Source organism: Mytilus trossulus, chromosome 2, assembly GCF_036588685.1.
Source record: "Mytilus trossulus isolate FHL-02 chromosome 2, PNRI_Mtr1.1.1.hap1, whole genome shotgun sequence".
Classification (NCBI taxonomy): Eukaryota; Metazoa; Mollusca; class Bivalvia; order Mytilida; family Mytilidae; genus Mytilus; species Mytilus trossulus.
Window position 1 is genome coordinate 67737543 of NC_086374.1, and position 15794 is coordinate 67753336.

General features: G+C 29.5%; 2 protein-coding genes across 2 annotated transcripts in view; both read left to right on the forward strand.

The window, feature by feature from the left end:
* Positions 1 to 15794, forward strand: part of LOC134707855 (uncharacterized) — a 321374-nt gene that overhangs the window by 177252 nt on the left and 128328 nt on the right. The gene's annotated exons all lie outside the window — the stretch shown is intronic.
* LOC134707853 (autophagy-related protein 9A-like) overlaps positions 1 to 15794 on the forward strand; it is a 31005-nt gene that overhangs the window by 4394 nt on the left and 10817 nt on the right. The window contains exons 5-16 of the mRNA XM_063567952.1: positions 537 to 672; positions 1225 to 1327; positions 2524 to 2623; positions 4192 to 4241; positions 4737 to 4821; positions 5963 to 6062; positions 6784 to 6824; positions 7448 to 7510; positions 12193 to 12267; positions 12998 to 13107; positions 13598 to 13638; positions 14650 to 14784. Of these exons, the coding sequence (XP_063424022.1) occupies positions 537 to 672; positions 1225 to 1327; positions 2524 to 2623; positions 4192 to 4241; positions 4737 to 4821; positions 5963 to 6062; positions 6784 to 6824; positions 7448 to 7510; positions 12193 to 12267; positions 12998 to 13107; positions 13598 to 13638; positions 14650 to 14784 (1039 nt within the window). The remainder of the gene's footprint in view (positions 1 to 536; positions 673 to 1224; positions 1328 to 2523; positions 2624 to 4191; positions 4242 to 4736; positions 4822 to 5962; positions 6063 to 6783; positions 6825 to 7447; positions 7511 to 12192; positions 12268 to 12997; positions 13108 to 13597; positions 13639 to 14649; positions 14785 to 15794) is intronic.

The following is a 15794-nucleotide window of genomic DNA, read 5'->3' on the forward strand; positions in this document are numbered from 1 at the left end:
TGACTTCAATCTTAAATAACTAGAATGGTCAGTTGCCTCACTCCTGCTTCCTTCACCAATAACATCTGTCTGTCACAATAAAGAACATAGTGCTGAAAGTGATGTTAAATTTTAACAATCAACTTATCAATCTGTGATTCTAATATAAAAAAGAAGATGTGGTATGATTGCCAATGAGACAACTATCCACAAAAGACCTAAAATAACACAAACATTAACAACTATAGGTCACCGTACAGCCTCCAACAATGAGCAAAGCCTATACCGCATAGTCAGCTTTAAAGGCCCTGATAAGACAATGTAAAACAATTCAAACAAGAAAACTAACAGCCTGATGAACGAAGGAAAAATGAAATAATGAACGAAAAACAATGAATGACAACCACCGAATTACAGGCTCCTGACTTGGGACAGGCACATACATAAATAATTTTGTTCTTTGATTTTTTTTTTTACATATCTTAATTTATATCATACTTTTATTGCAAAAGAATAATCATCATAACTTTAAGCTTATTTGTGTGTTTCTTCAACAGGTTTAGCTTTGGTATTATAGTGTGTATACTTGTTGCTTTTGCATTCTGGGTGTTCCGAACATTGAAGGTTATCTACAATGTCTTCAAATACACAGAAATAAGATCATTCTACAACAATGCTCTGAAGATAACTGCAGTAAGTATTAATATATATGATAATTGATATAATTTATGAATATGAAATGTTTTTAACCTTTCAAATTCTTCATAGAAATATATTATTGCATGGATTATTGCGTAAAATATTTTCTCTTATTCTTACTCGATTTATCCTTTTCCTGACTTGTTGATTATTTTTAGTTAATCAACGTGCAATTTGTTTGATCTCAGTTCTTCATTGGTCAAAATTCAATTGTGACGTAAAATTTTATTGCTTTCCTCTGAAATTTTCTTGCTTTTCTCAGGTCAGTTAAATTTTAAAATTTTAAAACGCTTAACAAGCTTTAAATTTAACTGTCTTTAGTGGATACATATCATATCAAACTCAATACAGTGGTAGAATCTATATCTAGATTTCAATGTAAAATGATATTTCTGGAATTGGTTCTGTTGATTAAATTCTGCAGTTTGCAAGTAAAATTCTAGTTGAAAGGGTTGGATGTACATTTTAATCCAAAACCATCTTATAGTTGGGTGATCTTGGGTGATTTTATGGGGATTCTATATTATATAAATCTTGTATTTTTAGGTGGAATTAGCCAACTTAACCTGGCATGAAATACAAAGAAGATTATTAGAAGTACAGAAGGAACAACAAATGTGTATACACAAACAAGAACTGTCTGAGCTGGGTAAGTTTGATTGTCTATAAATTTAGACCAAAAATAAAATATTGTTTGTTTCTCCAATTCCAACCGACCCTGCAAAAAAGGTCCGACTCACAAAATTTAATTATCAAAACTAAGTCAAATATAATTTTATTCATTTCTGTTTTTCAGGCTTGCCGGATCCACCGATATTGTTCCAACTTTTTGGGAAAAATAAATTATTTCCCTACCTACCTACCCACACCTGGCTTGGCAGGGTCAGGATTGGGGAAACAAACAATATTAATTTAGGCCTTAAAGAATAGCAAATCAGTTGATCTTATCTGAGCTGCTTCGTTTGACAGCAAATGGATTAAAGTCATATATTTTACAAGGCTCTTAAACTTACTCATGTTACCAATTGTTATGGATGTTTGAATGCATGGTTTGTCAGAGTCTGCATATATTCATATAACAAATTTGTAATTTATTGAACAATGAAATTCCTGTTTTCCATGTACCTAAAAAATCCATGAAATTTGGTTTCAAGGAATAAATAAAGTATTATGCTTTATGTTAAAATTATACAACTTGATTTTTATATGCAAGAAAAATCAGAAAAAAAATCTTATCGCATCTGATTATGAACGCTGTGGACAGTTATTTACAGTGCTGTTCTCAATAGTGGGTCTCATTGGGGTCTAATCGTGAGGCAGGATTGCCGATTTATTGTAAGCGTGACACATGAGAGTCAAATTATTGTGTCATGAAAACGGGAAATGATGTCTAACGGGACCCGGGAAATTACAAAAAAATGAGAAATGCTTACCTACATAGACTAGTGTAAGCGGGATACAGGAATCTGACAAAACAGTAAGCGGGATCCGGGATCAGAACCCCCCCCCCCCCCCCCCCCCCCAATGAGACCCCCTCAATAGCGGATACTTGCAGGTTTGCAGCATTAACATTGTACACCTAATTATATGGAAGAGCTAGGTCTGTCATTACATCATTTTCCAGAAAAGGTTCTAATTTAACCTTGTTTCAACTTTGGTTCACTCTTTTTATGCTTCACCAAACTAAATACTGTAATAGCATTATCATTGTATAAACATTTAGTAAAATGCTCCTTTTTTCTATGTATGTGTATAATATGTTATAGCAATTTAAATCCTTTACTCAAATGCCTATAGAATTTATGTGGATCAATTTGGTATATTATGTATTTTTTATACTTATAGATATTTACCACAGAATATTGAGATTTAAGAACTACATGATAGCTATGGTTAACAAATCAGTGATTCCTGTCAAATTTAAGATGCCATTTGTTGGCCAATAGTAAGTACATACAGATAGGATGATAGACTTATGTAAATCTGTTTTTTATGAAAAATTGTTATAAATTTTGACAAAGGTTTGTCAGAAAAATTATCTAAATAAAAAAGAAAATGAAACAGATATTCTTCATTAAATTAAAAAAAACCTAGAGATAAAAATTATTATGCCCCGCTCAAGGGGAAGGGGGCATTAAGTATTACCCTTGACCATCCTTCCTACGAATTCCCAATTTTGTTTGAAATGCAAGCTTGAGCAGAAGCATTCATGTCCTTAAACACAGTCTTTTTTAATTATATTTTTTTTAGCTAAAAACTGTTGTATAAATATTTTGATATGAGCTTCACTGATGAGTCTTATGTAGACAAAACGTGTGTCTGGTGTTCTATATTATAATCCTGGTACCTTTGATAACTATTGTAATCAATATTGTTTTTCTTAATTTGAAATTTAGTAAAACACCTATAGGTGCATGAGCTATATCACTTTCAACAGAAATAATAAAGATATCAAAGGGATATATAAACTCGTAATATGTAACAAATTAATAATGCCATTGCAAAAAGATGATAAAAAGAACTGTATACAAAACACAACATAGAAGACTAAAGACAGAGCGACATATTATCAACTTATTTTGCTTATAGAACTAACTGCAATTGTCAAAAAATAAGAAGCAACTTGTGTTATGAAAAGTAAAATAACAAAAATATTGAACTGCAAGGAAAATTCAAAATGGAAGTCCCTAATCAAATGGCAAAATCAAATGCTCAAACACATCAAACGAACGGTAACAACTTTTACATTCCTGACTTCATACAGCAATTTTCTCATGTTAAAAATGGTGGATAAAACCTGGTTTTAAAGCTAGCCAAACCTCTCACTTGTTTGACAATAGCCATAAGTGTGTAAAAACAGAAGGAAATTAGTAATCGAAAAATAGATTTTTAGTATTTGTAACTTGGTATGATTATGCTTTAGCAATTTTATCTGAAAAGTGACCATTAGACCACATGTTAAGAGGTTAACTTTTCTGATTGATGTTCCACAACTTACAAAATGTCTCATTTACCATGACCAGAAGAACATTATTTCAGAATTTCATAGGTTGAAGTCTGAGAAAATAAATTTCTCATTCACAAGACACTTTTACCAAAAAAAAATATGCTCCAAAAATTTGAAGGGAAGTTAAACATTTCAGATAAAATATCTCATATATGGTCATGTCAAGATAAAACCTATTATCGCTATTTTGTGCATTTTTCTTTTGATCTTTTTTTGTGATAATTTTCATATCATGCTTCTCGATTGAGATGGGAAAATTATCGCTAGAAACTATGGAGGCCACGCAGCGTTGCTAACGAAATTGACATGAAATTGACAACGTCGTCATATGTAAAATAGCGATAAATAGATTATCATTGGTCATCTCAACTCGATTGCTTTTCTCACTTTCACTGTACCAGCTCAAGCAAGAAAATCAATCTCGTTGAGATGATCAACGATAATCTATAATTATCTTTGTCTAATTTTGTATATCAGAGTTATAATTTGAAATTCTTTTTTTTCAGTGCCTTTTTAAGTACAGGATTAAAGTATAATTTAGATATAATTTTATTTTGTAAGTATGATTGACAAGTGGGTATATTTTGAATTAATTGATTTTATTACCAATGTGCAACCAAATGTTTATGTCCTGTCATATCAATATCAAGAGTTCATTATGAATTTAGCAGAACTGAAAAAAACTATGTGTAGATTATTCAATGATGTAATTTTTCATACTTTAATATTTTTCCTGTAATGCTTTTCGAAGAATATACTGTTTTACACATGCAATTAATATATTTTGATCAACTATTAATCTTTTTAGGAACTTTTACCGAATCATCCTTTAAGAAAGAATTGTTGACTTTCATTAGTACTGTATAACAAAGTAACCTGTAACATAATTCATGTAATTATCTGTGGCAGATTTTGTTTTGCTTGAATCTTTGTGGATTGGAGGTGAACAGTTATTTTGATTTTTTTAACTGCTCTGTTAAAGTTGTTTTTGCTGTTTCTACATCACCTATACTGAAGTATATATTGTATTACTATTGATCATGTCTTTCAGGGGGACCATGGTCTCCATTTGAAAACAATTGGAAACTGAAAGAAGAATACAAACATAAACACAGAAGAGAATATCTATCTCAGTTGTAAGTAAACAATGTTACTGTTTCCGTCTTTTAAAGAAACCAGTCATTGCTGAGGCCCCTGATAGGGGTGTTCAAGTTATCACATGATCACAAATGTTTTGCCAATATAATCACATAATCGTTAACTTTTTTTATACAGTCGTTACTGGACGTTATGCATTGTTTAATTAAGATAATCAAAAATACAGTCACAGATTTTCAAATATTTAAATAATCATAAAATATTTGGTCTGGTAATCACATTATCTAAGAACTCATGATCATGAAGAGCATCATTTTTTTTTTATATGAAAATGGAAATGTAGGACTTTGGGTAAAAGTCTTTCATAATTCTATACATTAATATTTGAATTACATAGAGTAATTTAGACAAACATATTCTGTATTTCTTGGATAATGAATAAAGTTTTTTTCAGTTCATTACATTAATTTTTTATTTTTGAACATTTTAAGTCAGATTATAAAGTTTACCATTATAAATACTTTAAGTATTGGTGAACTAAGGCCTCCTATATTTTGTGCTGACAGAGTTCCTTTAAGCATGTTAAGTGGATACCAGATTGTATGCAGGGTTGTCCAATAAAAATAAAATACAGCTTAATTGACAAGAACACAAAAATAAACAGTTTGATAAAAAAAAAAATGCAGTTTACTTATTTACAATGTTGCAAGAGTGTGAATTCACATTACTATAAGACGTGTCACGGTACTTTTCTATCCCAAATTAGTGTATTTGGATTTGATGTTATATTTTTTTATTCTCATCGGATTTTGTCTAATGCTTAGTCCGTTTCTGAGTGTGTTACATTTTTATGTTGTGTCGTTGTTCTCCTCTTATATTTGATGCGTTTCCCTCAGTTTTAGTTTGTTACCCCCATTTTGTTTTTTGTACATGGATTTACGAGTTTTGAACAGCCGTATACTACTGTTGCCTTTATTTGCGGCATTATGAATACTTTTCACACATTCTATTTATAAAAAAAATTTAAGACAAATTTTGTTCATAGATATAGGAAGATGTGGTGTGAGTGCAAATGAGAAGACTCTCCATCCAAATAACCATTTATAAAAGTAAACCATTATAGGTCATGTACATTTTTCTAATGTTTCTAGATATTTGTATTAAAGTTTTCTTTTTCAGTCTATCACAAAGAATATTATGGATAGGAATAGCCAACTTTATACTTTCACCTGTAATTTTTCTGTGGCAGATTTTATACTCTTTCTTCAGATATGCAGAAGTAAGAACATTTTTAAAACTAATATTTTAAATACAAATAAGAAGATGTGGTTTCAGTGACAATGAGACAACTCTCCATTCAGGTTACAATGTATAAAATGTTAACAATTATAGATCAAAGTACGCCTACAGCCTCTAACATGGAGGCTTGACTCACACAAAACAGATTGCTATAAAGGGCCTTAAAACAATTCAAACAGAAAAAGTAACAGTCTAATCTCTAAAAAAAAGAAAAGAAACGAGAAACACTTATAAACCATACCAACAAAAGACAGCCACTACACAACAGGCTCCTGACTTAAGACAGGTGATAAAAATGAAGCATATTTAAACATTTTTACAGGCCTAACCTGAGACAGAAGTGTAACATTGCAACATCAAAAAATGTAAAACTATCCTATTATTTACATTATTTTATTTTACATTGATTGCTGTAAAGTATTTGGATATTCTTTTGATTTTTGAAGTTTAATTCAGGGAAAAAGAAATAGAATAGGATTTGTTATGCCCAAAGATTGACTAATTGATGTATATGTTTTCTTTCATTTCTTTATAGGAGAAAATATATTGAAACTAGCTCTTTAATAATTTCATTTATTATCACAGGCTTTCAAATTTTGCATACAACAGTACATAAATATTTTCATACACATTCATCAAAATGTTACTATTGAAAATGACATTTTCTAAATGATATTTTTCATAATTTTTCTTTCCAATAGTTAATCAAAAGACAACCTAATGTTCTTGGGACTAGAAGATGGTAAGCTTGTATTGAATCCATGGACTTTTTGTATTGTTGATATTTTTACACTCTTGATATCAATGAAAATTGAATAAAAGACATAGTAACATGTTCAAAATGGCTGAATACATTTCCTTATTTTGATTAACTACTACCATGTTGCTACTGTCTAGAGAAAAAGCTCAAATGAAAACTATTGTCATATGTTTTTTTTTAAAATCTAGCGTTGTCAAATGCACTGTATGCACATTTAAGGAATGACTGTAATATTTTTTCTGTCTATGAAGAAATAACATTAAAAATGTGGTGCACACTGAATAACACGTTTATCGGGTTATTTAACAGTGTTCACCACAATTTTTATGTTATTTAGACTATAGACTGACAAAATATTACAGTTATTTCTTATAATTTAATTCTAAATTCCATTTTAAACCGACGTAAATCATGAAAAAACATTGATGACAAAATTGTGTCTATGATATGATAAAATATATATAAAATTGATAAAATTAATGAAATTTTGTCTGTCTTTCTATCTAAAACTTTAATCCATATTTGAGCTATTTTCATTTTTGCCATTTTTTCATCAGTTAGTTACTGGAATATATAGAAGAATATAATATTGTTTTTCATTGTAGGTCAAATTATGCTAGAATATATGTTAGACATTTGAATGAACTAGACCATGAGTTTACTGCCAGGTAATTTTATTAACACATTGTGTGATCAGATGTTCTATATTAAGGTGGTACCTAACACTACAGGGAGATAACTCTGTAAAATTAGCTAAACATTGTAATGAGGTTGTGTTGTTAAGGGCATACGATACAGTTACAGGGGAGGTAATGACGTTGCTAACGTAAAATGTTATTTTCGCGACGTCAAACGGTGACTTATCGGGAAAAGATGCATTTTTCGACTGATTTTTATCATTCAAACTGATTTAATTTGAAAACGAGTTCATGGACCCCTATTTTTCAAAACAGCAATTTGTTTCATTTTGCAGGGAGATTATGTGACCCAAATTTTATAAAACTGTAAATAGAGGATTTTTTTTATTTTGATAAACATGCAGCAAAAAATGACATATTTTCCTCAATTCATGAACATTTGATAAATATGAGTTATTTCTGAATGAAAAATGCATAATTTTTTCAGAATACTTATAAAATACAGAAATTACCGATTATTTAACAAAAAACAATTTGTGTTTATCTTTTATAACAAAAAAGTTATGTCTTTCTTTCGAAAAAGAAATTACGTCCACAAATCTGAATTTTGAGCAAATATACAAAATTTCGACCTCATTTTACTCAAAAAGTAGCACATGAAGGTATATTTTTTATTACATATTTGATTTAAACAGGTAAAAAATAGCCTATATGCAAATTCTCACGAACTTGTAAATACAGGATCAAAACTGTATCGTATGCCCTTAAGGGAATAAAAAGCTTCTCAATGATCAAAATTAGTGTTTGTCAAACTGCTATACATGTATAATCAGTGTAATTTTTCTGATAAAATGCTTGGTTCAAATTTTTTGAAATTTTTATATTTTTGTCAGATCATGAGATGGTCAAAGCAGAGATGGGTTCGATTACTTTCAATGTAATTGATTAAATTACAATTACTTTGTCATTTGTACGATTAAATTAAATTAATCATTTCTGAAAGTGTCTGATTAAATTAATGATTACATTGGCAAAGTAATCATGATTACATCTGATTACAGTGAATTAAAAAAAAAACATTTTTCATGATGTGAATGAATTAACGTTTAATATATAACTATAGCATTTTTTAGAAAGTATTCATTGTGTTTGCTATAGGCCTATTATAAAATGATAAGTTCAAACTTCATCTATTTAATAAACCTCAAAATTTCACTTCATACATACATGCACATTGTATGACTGGTTAAGACCCACCCATTGCACTTTATCATCATTAACCTCTGAATTATTTTGACTTCAATTGAATATAGCTTTATAAAAAGCATTTGCTGTTTGTCTTCTGACATATTCTAGACTTTAATTTATATTTGTTTCAAGGTGCAGTTTGTGGGAGTTTAAATATGGATGAAATTGTACCAGTTTAATCAAATTGTAAACAAAATACAAGTGCGAAAAATCATTGCATTTTACATGTCCAGTCCAAATACATACAAAAATTTGCTTGTTTTAAACAAGATATTTGTCCAACTTTTCATTAATTTTGTGCTAATTGGATAAATGATCACATGTCTGATTTATCTTTTACCATATATTGTCCTACAGCTATACTCAGTTGGTAATATTGCAATAAAAACAAACCTTAATTGGTTCCCTACCTGTCATTTCAAAGTTGACAAAAATCACAACATTAACAAAAGATTATAATTAAGTGTTAAAGAAAAGTATTACTTGAATATAAAACTTATTATCAAATATATATATATATGTACATCTTTAAATTGTGAATATATGTACAATATCTTTTACTAAGGCCAGAAACATATAATTGTATTATTTGTCTCTTCTTAGGCTATTGACGACTTTTCAATTATAACTGTAGAAGTTTATTTTTTACTGAAGTATACAAACCAATTGGCATGCCTTATAAAAAAAAGTAAACCAAACTATCTTAACATGTTCAATATAAATTGAATATGAATAACAAAAAGACAGTCCCTTATTAAAAGAAAAAAATCCAAATCTCAACAGAATGGATAACAATTGCCATTTTCCTGACTTGGTACAGGCATTTTCTTATGTAGAAAATTGTACGGCAAAATTAATTTATCTTACATTCTACTGTCTTTATAAATTGTTAATTGCTTAAGTTTTAGATGATAAATCTTGACATGCAGGTTATAAATCTCCCCATTTCACACTGTACAAATTACATAAATAGTGAACATGTGAAAATCACCTGAGGAGAACAAGTTCGGAGGTCAATCCTTAGCAGAAATACATAGATGAATCAGCCCAAACCTCTAAAGAAGACATGTATGATTTGATACCCGATCTTATTGAATCCCTGAGGTCAATGAAACTTTTAGATTTTAAATCTACTTTTATTGCTATAATAAAGTGACACCTGTTTAACAATATAGCCTTCCATCTATTCCTGTATATTGGCATTTTTTTTCTCTCACAATCAACAACACATCACACTAGATATAGTGAAGAGACCATACTTTTTTGGCTAACAATTCAGAAATTATTTAAGGGAAAGGATATCATTTTTTTCCGCAGCTACACCGTCCAAGGACTCATCAGTGAACAATCTATAAAGCTAGAAGAATGTTAGATAAATTTCGCCGGTATTTTGACCCCGGGTTCAATTTTTAGGGGGTTCAAAATACCATATGACACCGGGAATAATTTTTAAAAATTTATCGGAAAATCCGTGACACTCTGGTTTGCTTTTTTCTCTTGTTTAGTTTGAAGCATATCGTTATTGTATAAATCTATGTAATAATCAAGGGATTTGATAGTGTTTACTGTCCTTTAAGTGTTGAAATTGTTAATCTTACAATTTTGAAAAAAAAGTTACCCACATCCGAAAATAAAGTTACGGACAGTCTGAATATTTTTGACTTATAAGTTACGGACATCTTATGCATTTTTTAAATGTTTGCCTTGCGCTAAAGTGAAGTCAAAATTAACAAATTTGTAGTGATGGTAAGTAATTTATTTATTCAAAAGTCTTATCAATATTGAAATAGATCATGTAAAACGTTGCAAAAAGTAGATTTCGTATCAACTATCATCTCAACAAGTTTAGAGTCCGCCATCTTGGGATGTGGGTAACTTAAGTTACCCACGGCCGTTTAGGCACAGTGATTGTGTAAGCTAAGAAATAGCAAAACATTTTACACTGTTTAAGTCTTTTTAAGTTTTCTACAAATATGACTTTCATAATGCTTAAAAAAGCCATGCAGTACTAGTGTTATTGTATGTTATTTTTTTAATTAATTTATGATGTTGCAAATATACATGTAGAGCTTATTTCTTTCTTATTTGTCTATAGAGTTACCAATGATAAGGAGATAGAGACATGAATACAAATCTATACAGATAAGATAAATAAATATAATGATTTATTTGCAAGCAGCGAAAAATTATTTATCAAAAACAAAACAAAACAAGAAACCTTCTCAATATTTTATTTTATTCAAAAAGATTTTAAAGGCAATAAGGGTACTATAAACATATTACAATTTGATGGAAATTTGAAGAAAAAACACAATTTCTACATCATATGGTTACATTTACGACAAAATTTATGTCGATAAAAAACCTCCTGATCTGAGTCCTAATCTCCTGACCAAAATTTCCAAATCTCCTGATCTGAGTCTCACAGTCCATCACATGTATGAAAAGTTTTCCTTTATTGACCATAAACACAGTTTAAGATTTTTTTCATTGTAATCAGAATGTAATCATAAAGTAATCATAAAGTAATCAGGATTACAAGGTATTTTGAAAAGTAATTGATTAAATTAAATTACATGTAATCAGATTTTTGGCTGATTAATGATTACAATGATTACTTGAAAAAATGTAATCAATTACAGCTGATTAACGATTACAATTACAATTACCCCAACTCTGGGTCAAAGTAAATATATATTCAAAATTTTATGAAAATCAAACGAGCCAAATTAATTTGGGTACCAGCTTATACCACCTTGTGGTCTTGTTGTAGCTGGCTCAACACAAGGTTTAGGTTTCTAACACTGGCAGGGTAAAACAAAAGACTTAAAAAAATGGTATTGGTATCATTGTTTACAAATACTTTTTCTTACTTGGAGCATTGTGTCAAATGCAATAAACTAGTGGCTGTCTAAATGACAACATACCAAGCTTTCCTAAAATTTATTAACTAGTGTCATTGATAAAGCAATCAAGAGCAATATCTGCATAGGTGGAAATTGTTAAACTTGACCTCAATTTAATTACCAGAAACAACATTTATATAAGGACAAGTTACCGGTAAAAGGTTGGGAAGTCGTTGTACATAAACTATATTAAACATTAAGCACCCTATTTAAACCAATCAAGTATCATTACTCTTAAGCAGCAAATGTGCAAAGCATACACAACCAATTACCTCAATTTTGTTTTGGAAACAATATTAAGAAATTTGATGTAACAGTTTTCAAGCTCTTGATTTCCCCAAAACTACATTAACTGCCATAAGTAAATAAGGGGCCATTACTCTTCAACACCAACTGTGAAAATCATTGAAATCTTATCTTGACCTTCAGCTTGTTTTGATACATTATATTTGATTTTTTTTTTTTAAGTTTTGGGATCAGAATTACTATCCATTAGGAATTGCTACTCTTGATTTCATTAAATTGTATGAGTGCCATAATTGACTTTTTATTTTTCAGACTGAACCGAGGTTATGAAGCTGCCAATATGTACTTAGACACATTTACATCCCCTCTACTGATCATTCTTGCTAAGTAAGTGCTGTATTTGTCTTCATTGATGATTTGTAAAACAAAAATCATTCATAATACTACTTCAGATTCAATATTATTATTGTGAGGTGCCTTTTGATGGGAATAATGTTACTGTGGGAGAATACAAATACTTAAAGCGCACATTATCAGCCATGTATAGCTGAATGTAGCTTTTCCTGATATGGCAATAATAATTTTTTTTTTTTTACCATTCTTTATAAATTCTTTTAATAAAATACTGGCAATAATGTCTGAATTAACAATATATTGATTAGAATATTTATCCTTTTGATACAGGTAAATATTAAATTTAGAATAAAAAACTATTATTTTTTCTGTGGAAACTACACAAGTGGAAATGAAATAGAAGATTCAAAGGGGATAGTTAAAAAAACATGTCACAATAAGAAGAACAGACAACACTAAGTATAAAAGATGAAAAAAACCCTAGGTTTACAAAACTATTCACAGAAAAAATAATATTGAGTATTAGGCCCTCAAAGAATATGTATGTTGCTTTAGACCTGACAAATATATGTTTGATCAGCAAGTATTAATAATTCCAAGTAAGAACCCTGTATATGGCATTCCTTCACCCATCAACATACAGCAAACAGCGCTTAAAGATGCTTCAAACACCAACAACCAATCTATCATTGCTTTCAAGTATTATTATTTAAAACATGTTTTTTTTGTGCATATTATAGTTAATTAAGAATTGTCTTTACAGATATGTAGCCTTTTTTGCTGGTAGTATAGGAGCAGTGTTGGTTGTGTTAACTGTGATTGATGAAGATGTACTGGCTGTAGAACATATTTTTACTGTATTGACAATATCAGGTAATAAGGACAAATTTTAAAGAATCTGTTGCAAAATAGAGGGTCTTGAATAAAGGATTTCAGTTTCATAAATTCATTTTCTATAAGATATTGGTTCAGCATATCAGTTAAGACATTCAACATAGACAACATGATTTAAAAAAAAATGAGGATTTAAAAAAGTTACACATTTACTTAACTTGAGCTCAATTTTTCACACTTTGGAAACAATGTCTTATACAGTGATTGCAAATTTAAATCAATGAATGAAAAATTCACAACTCACTCAGTCAAAACTGGAATTGAGGATTAACAGAATTTGCTTGCGTTATTAAACAACATTTCACAGAAGCATGAGCTAAAGTTTTTACCAAATAAGCAGTTTGTAAACATAAATTCAAGCTATAATTTGAATAAATATTGTATGTGAAAAGACAAAGCCTTTTGAATATGCACAATAACAGTGGATACCTGGATATTTTGTATTATGAATTTGAAAACTTTCTTTCAGGTTTAATTGTGACTGGTTGTAGAGTGCTGATACCTGATGAGGTATGTTGTTTTATTCTATGGAATCATTAATATTTGTTGGATACCAATTTTCATGGATTTCTTTGGTACATGGGTAACCATGAATTGAAATATTTCATAGGAATTGTAAATTGTCTAAAAGAATGTATGCAGACTTTGACAAAACCACAAAAATCAAATATCCACAATATGCAAATTTCCATCAAACCACAAAATCAAATATCCACATTATGCAAGTTTCCCTCAAACCGCAGAAACTAGTACCCACAAAAATAAATGAATCCACAGTAACTGCATCTTAATATATTGATTGCAATAGAGTGTTATGTTAAGGAAAACAAACATGGGTAAAAAATATATATTGAATATTTTACATTTTAATGTCATCTTTTGAAGAAGAAAAAATGAGTGCCACCAGTAAAACATTTACTCTTAGTTGATTTACTCAAAAAGATTTTAAATTGTATTTGTTAGCATATAGATCACAAAGCTTGTATGTGTGCATTTTAAAACAATGCTGGAAATAAATACATTATCAGCAAAACATCTGCAAAGCAAAACAAAATATGAGATAATCATATCAACTGAGGTACAAATTATCTCTCATAGCTTTTTTCTTGACATTTATGTTTAATAATATGATTTCTTTTTCTTTTTCTTGACATTCATATCTTTTAGTATCAAGCATGTTGTCCCTTCTTTCTTTAATCTCTCATGATTTCAGTAGTTATTTATATATATACTTAAAAACTAAATACTGTAAATTCAGAAAATATTGCTATGTTTTTATTATTGCTAAAAATGCAACTGGGTTATAATCGCAATAATTTAAAAAAAAAAAAATGAAATAAACAGGATTTTTCTCAATATTGCAAAATTCAAAATCACATTTTAATCTAAAGTGACAAAGTTGCAATAATAAATGCACGCAATAAATTTACAGTACTGTAAAAATAAGTCATTTCAGTTATTTTCCAAAAGTCATATTTTTTGTTATAATAGTTATATTTTATAACTGATGTATATTTTCAGCATTTGATATACTGTCCAGAGATTCTAATGAGGACTATATTGGCACATATACATTACATGCCGGATAGTTGGAAGGGAAACGCCCATAGACAGAACGTCCGAGATGAATTCTCACTACTGTTTCAATACAAAGTGGTGAGAGATGAAAGGAGTCACAATTAATTTATCTTTTTTCCAGTTGAATATTAAAAGGAGTTAAAGAGGATGGATTGGTTTATCTTTTAACAGATCTATATTAAAAAGGGGTGGTAGCTCAATACAAAGATTTTTCATCCCCAATCAGACATCTTTAAACTGATGTAATTCCACTCATTTTTCTTTAAGTTTTATAAAAGAAGGATTAATCTTTCATATTGTGAATATTTCATTATGACATAATTATTACATAATTATTTGTTATGTAATTAGTTGTCATATTGTGATGTCCACACCTAAATGAATTTAGCTTCTTTTTTATTCATAGCATCCCAAAATATTTCATAGATTCTTGCACAACACTGTTTAACCTCCAAAACTTGTGTCTCAGATTTTTCCTATTGTATTTCATTCTCTCATAAATCTTCAACGAAGTTTGCAACATCAATTCATAAGAGACCACTAAATTCAATTGGGTATTAAACTTGTTCTATTGATGTTTTTGGAGGTCAAGCTGTGCTGTACAAGAATCTATAAAATATTTTGGGATGCTATGAATAACCTACCTATCCTCTTCGCTCCTGGTGGAGCATAAGGGTGAATAACAAAGAAGCTAAATTTTATAAAATATAAAGAAGGATGAAATGAATTACATCAGTTTAAAGATGTCTGATTGGGAGTGAAAAAAATCTTTGTATTGTGCTACCTTAAGAATTGGGTTATCTCTTACTAGTTCAATATTAAAAGGGGTTAAAGAGAATTGGTTTTTCTTTTACTAGATAAAAATGAAATAGGGTTTTAAAGATAGATGCGAACAAAGTTGAAATAAACACTGATGTATTTTTAAAATAAAATATGGAATCATTCTATATATAGATATTGGAAGATGTGGTGTGAGTGCCAATGAGACAACTCTCCATCCAAATAACAATTTAAAAATTAAACCATTATAGGTTAAAGTACGGCCTTCAACATGGAGCCTTGGCTCACACCGAACAACAAGCTATAAA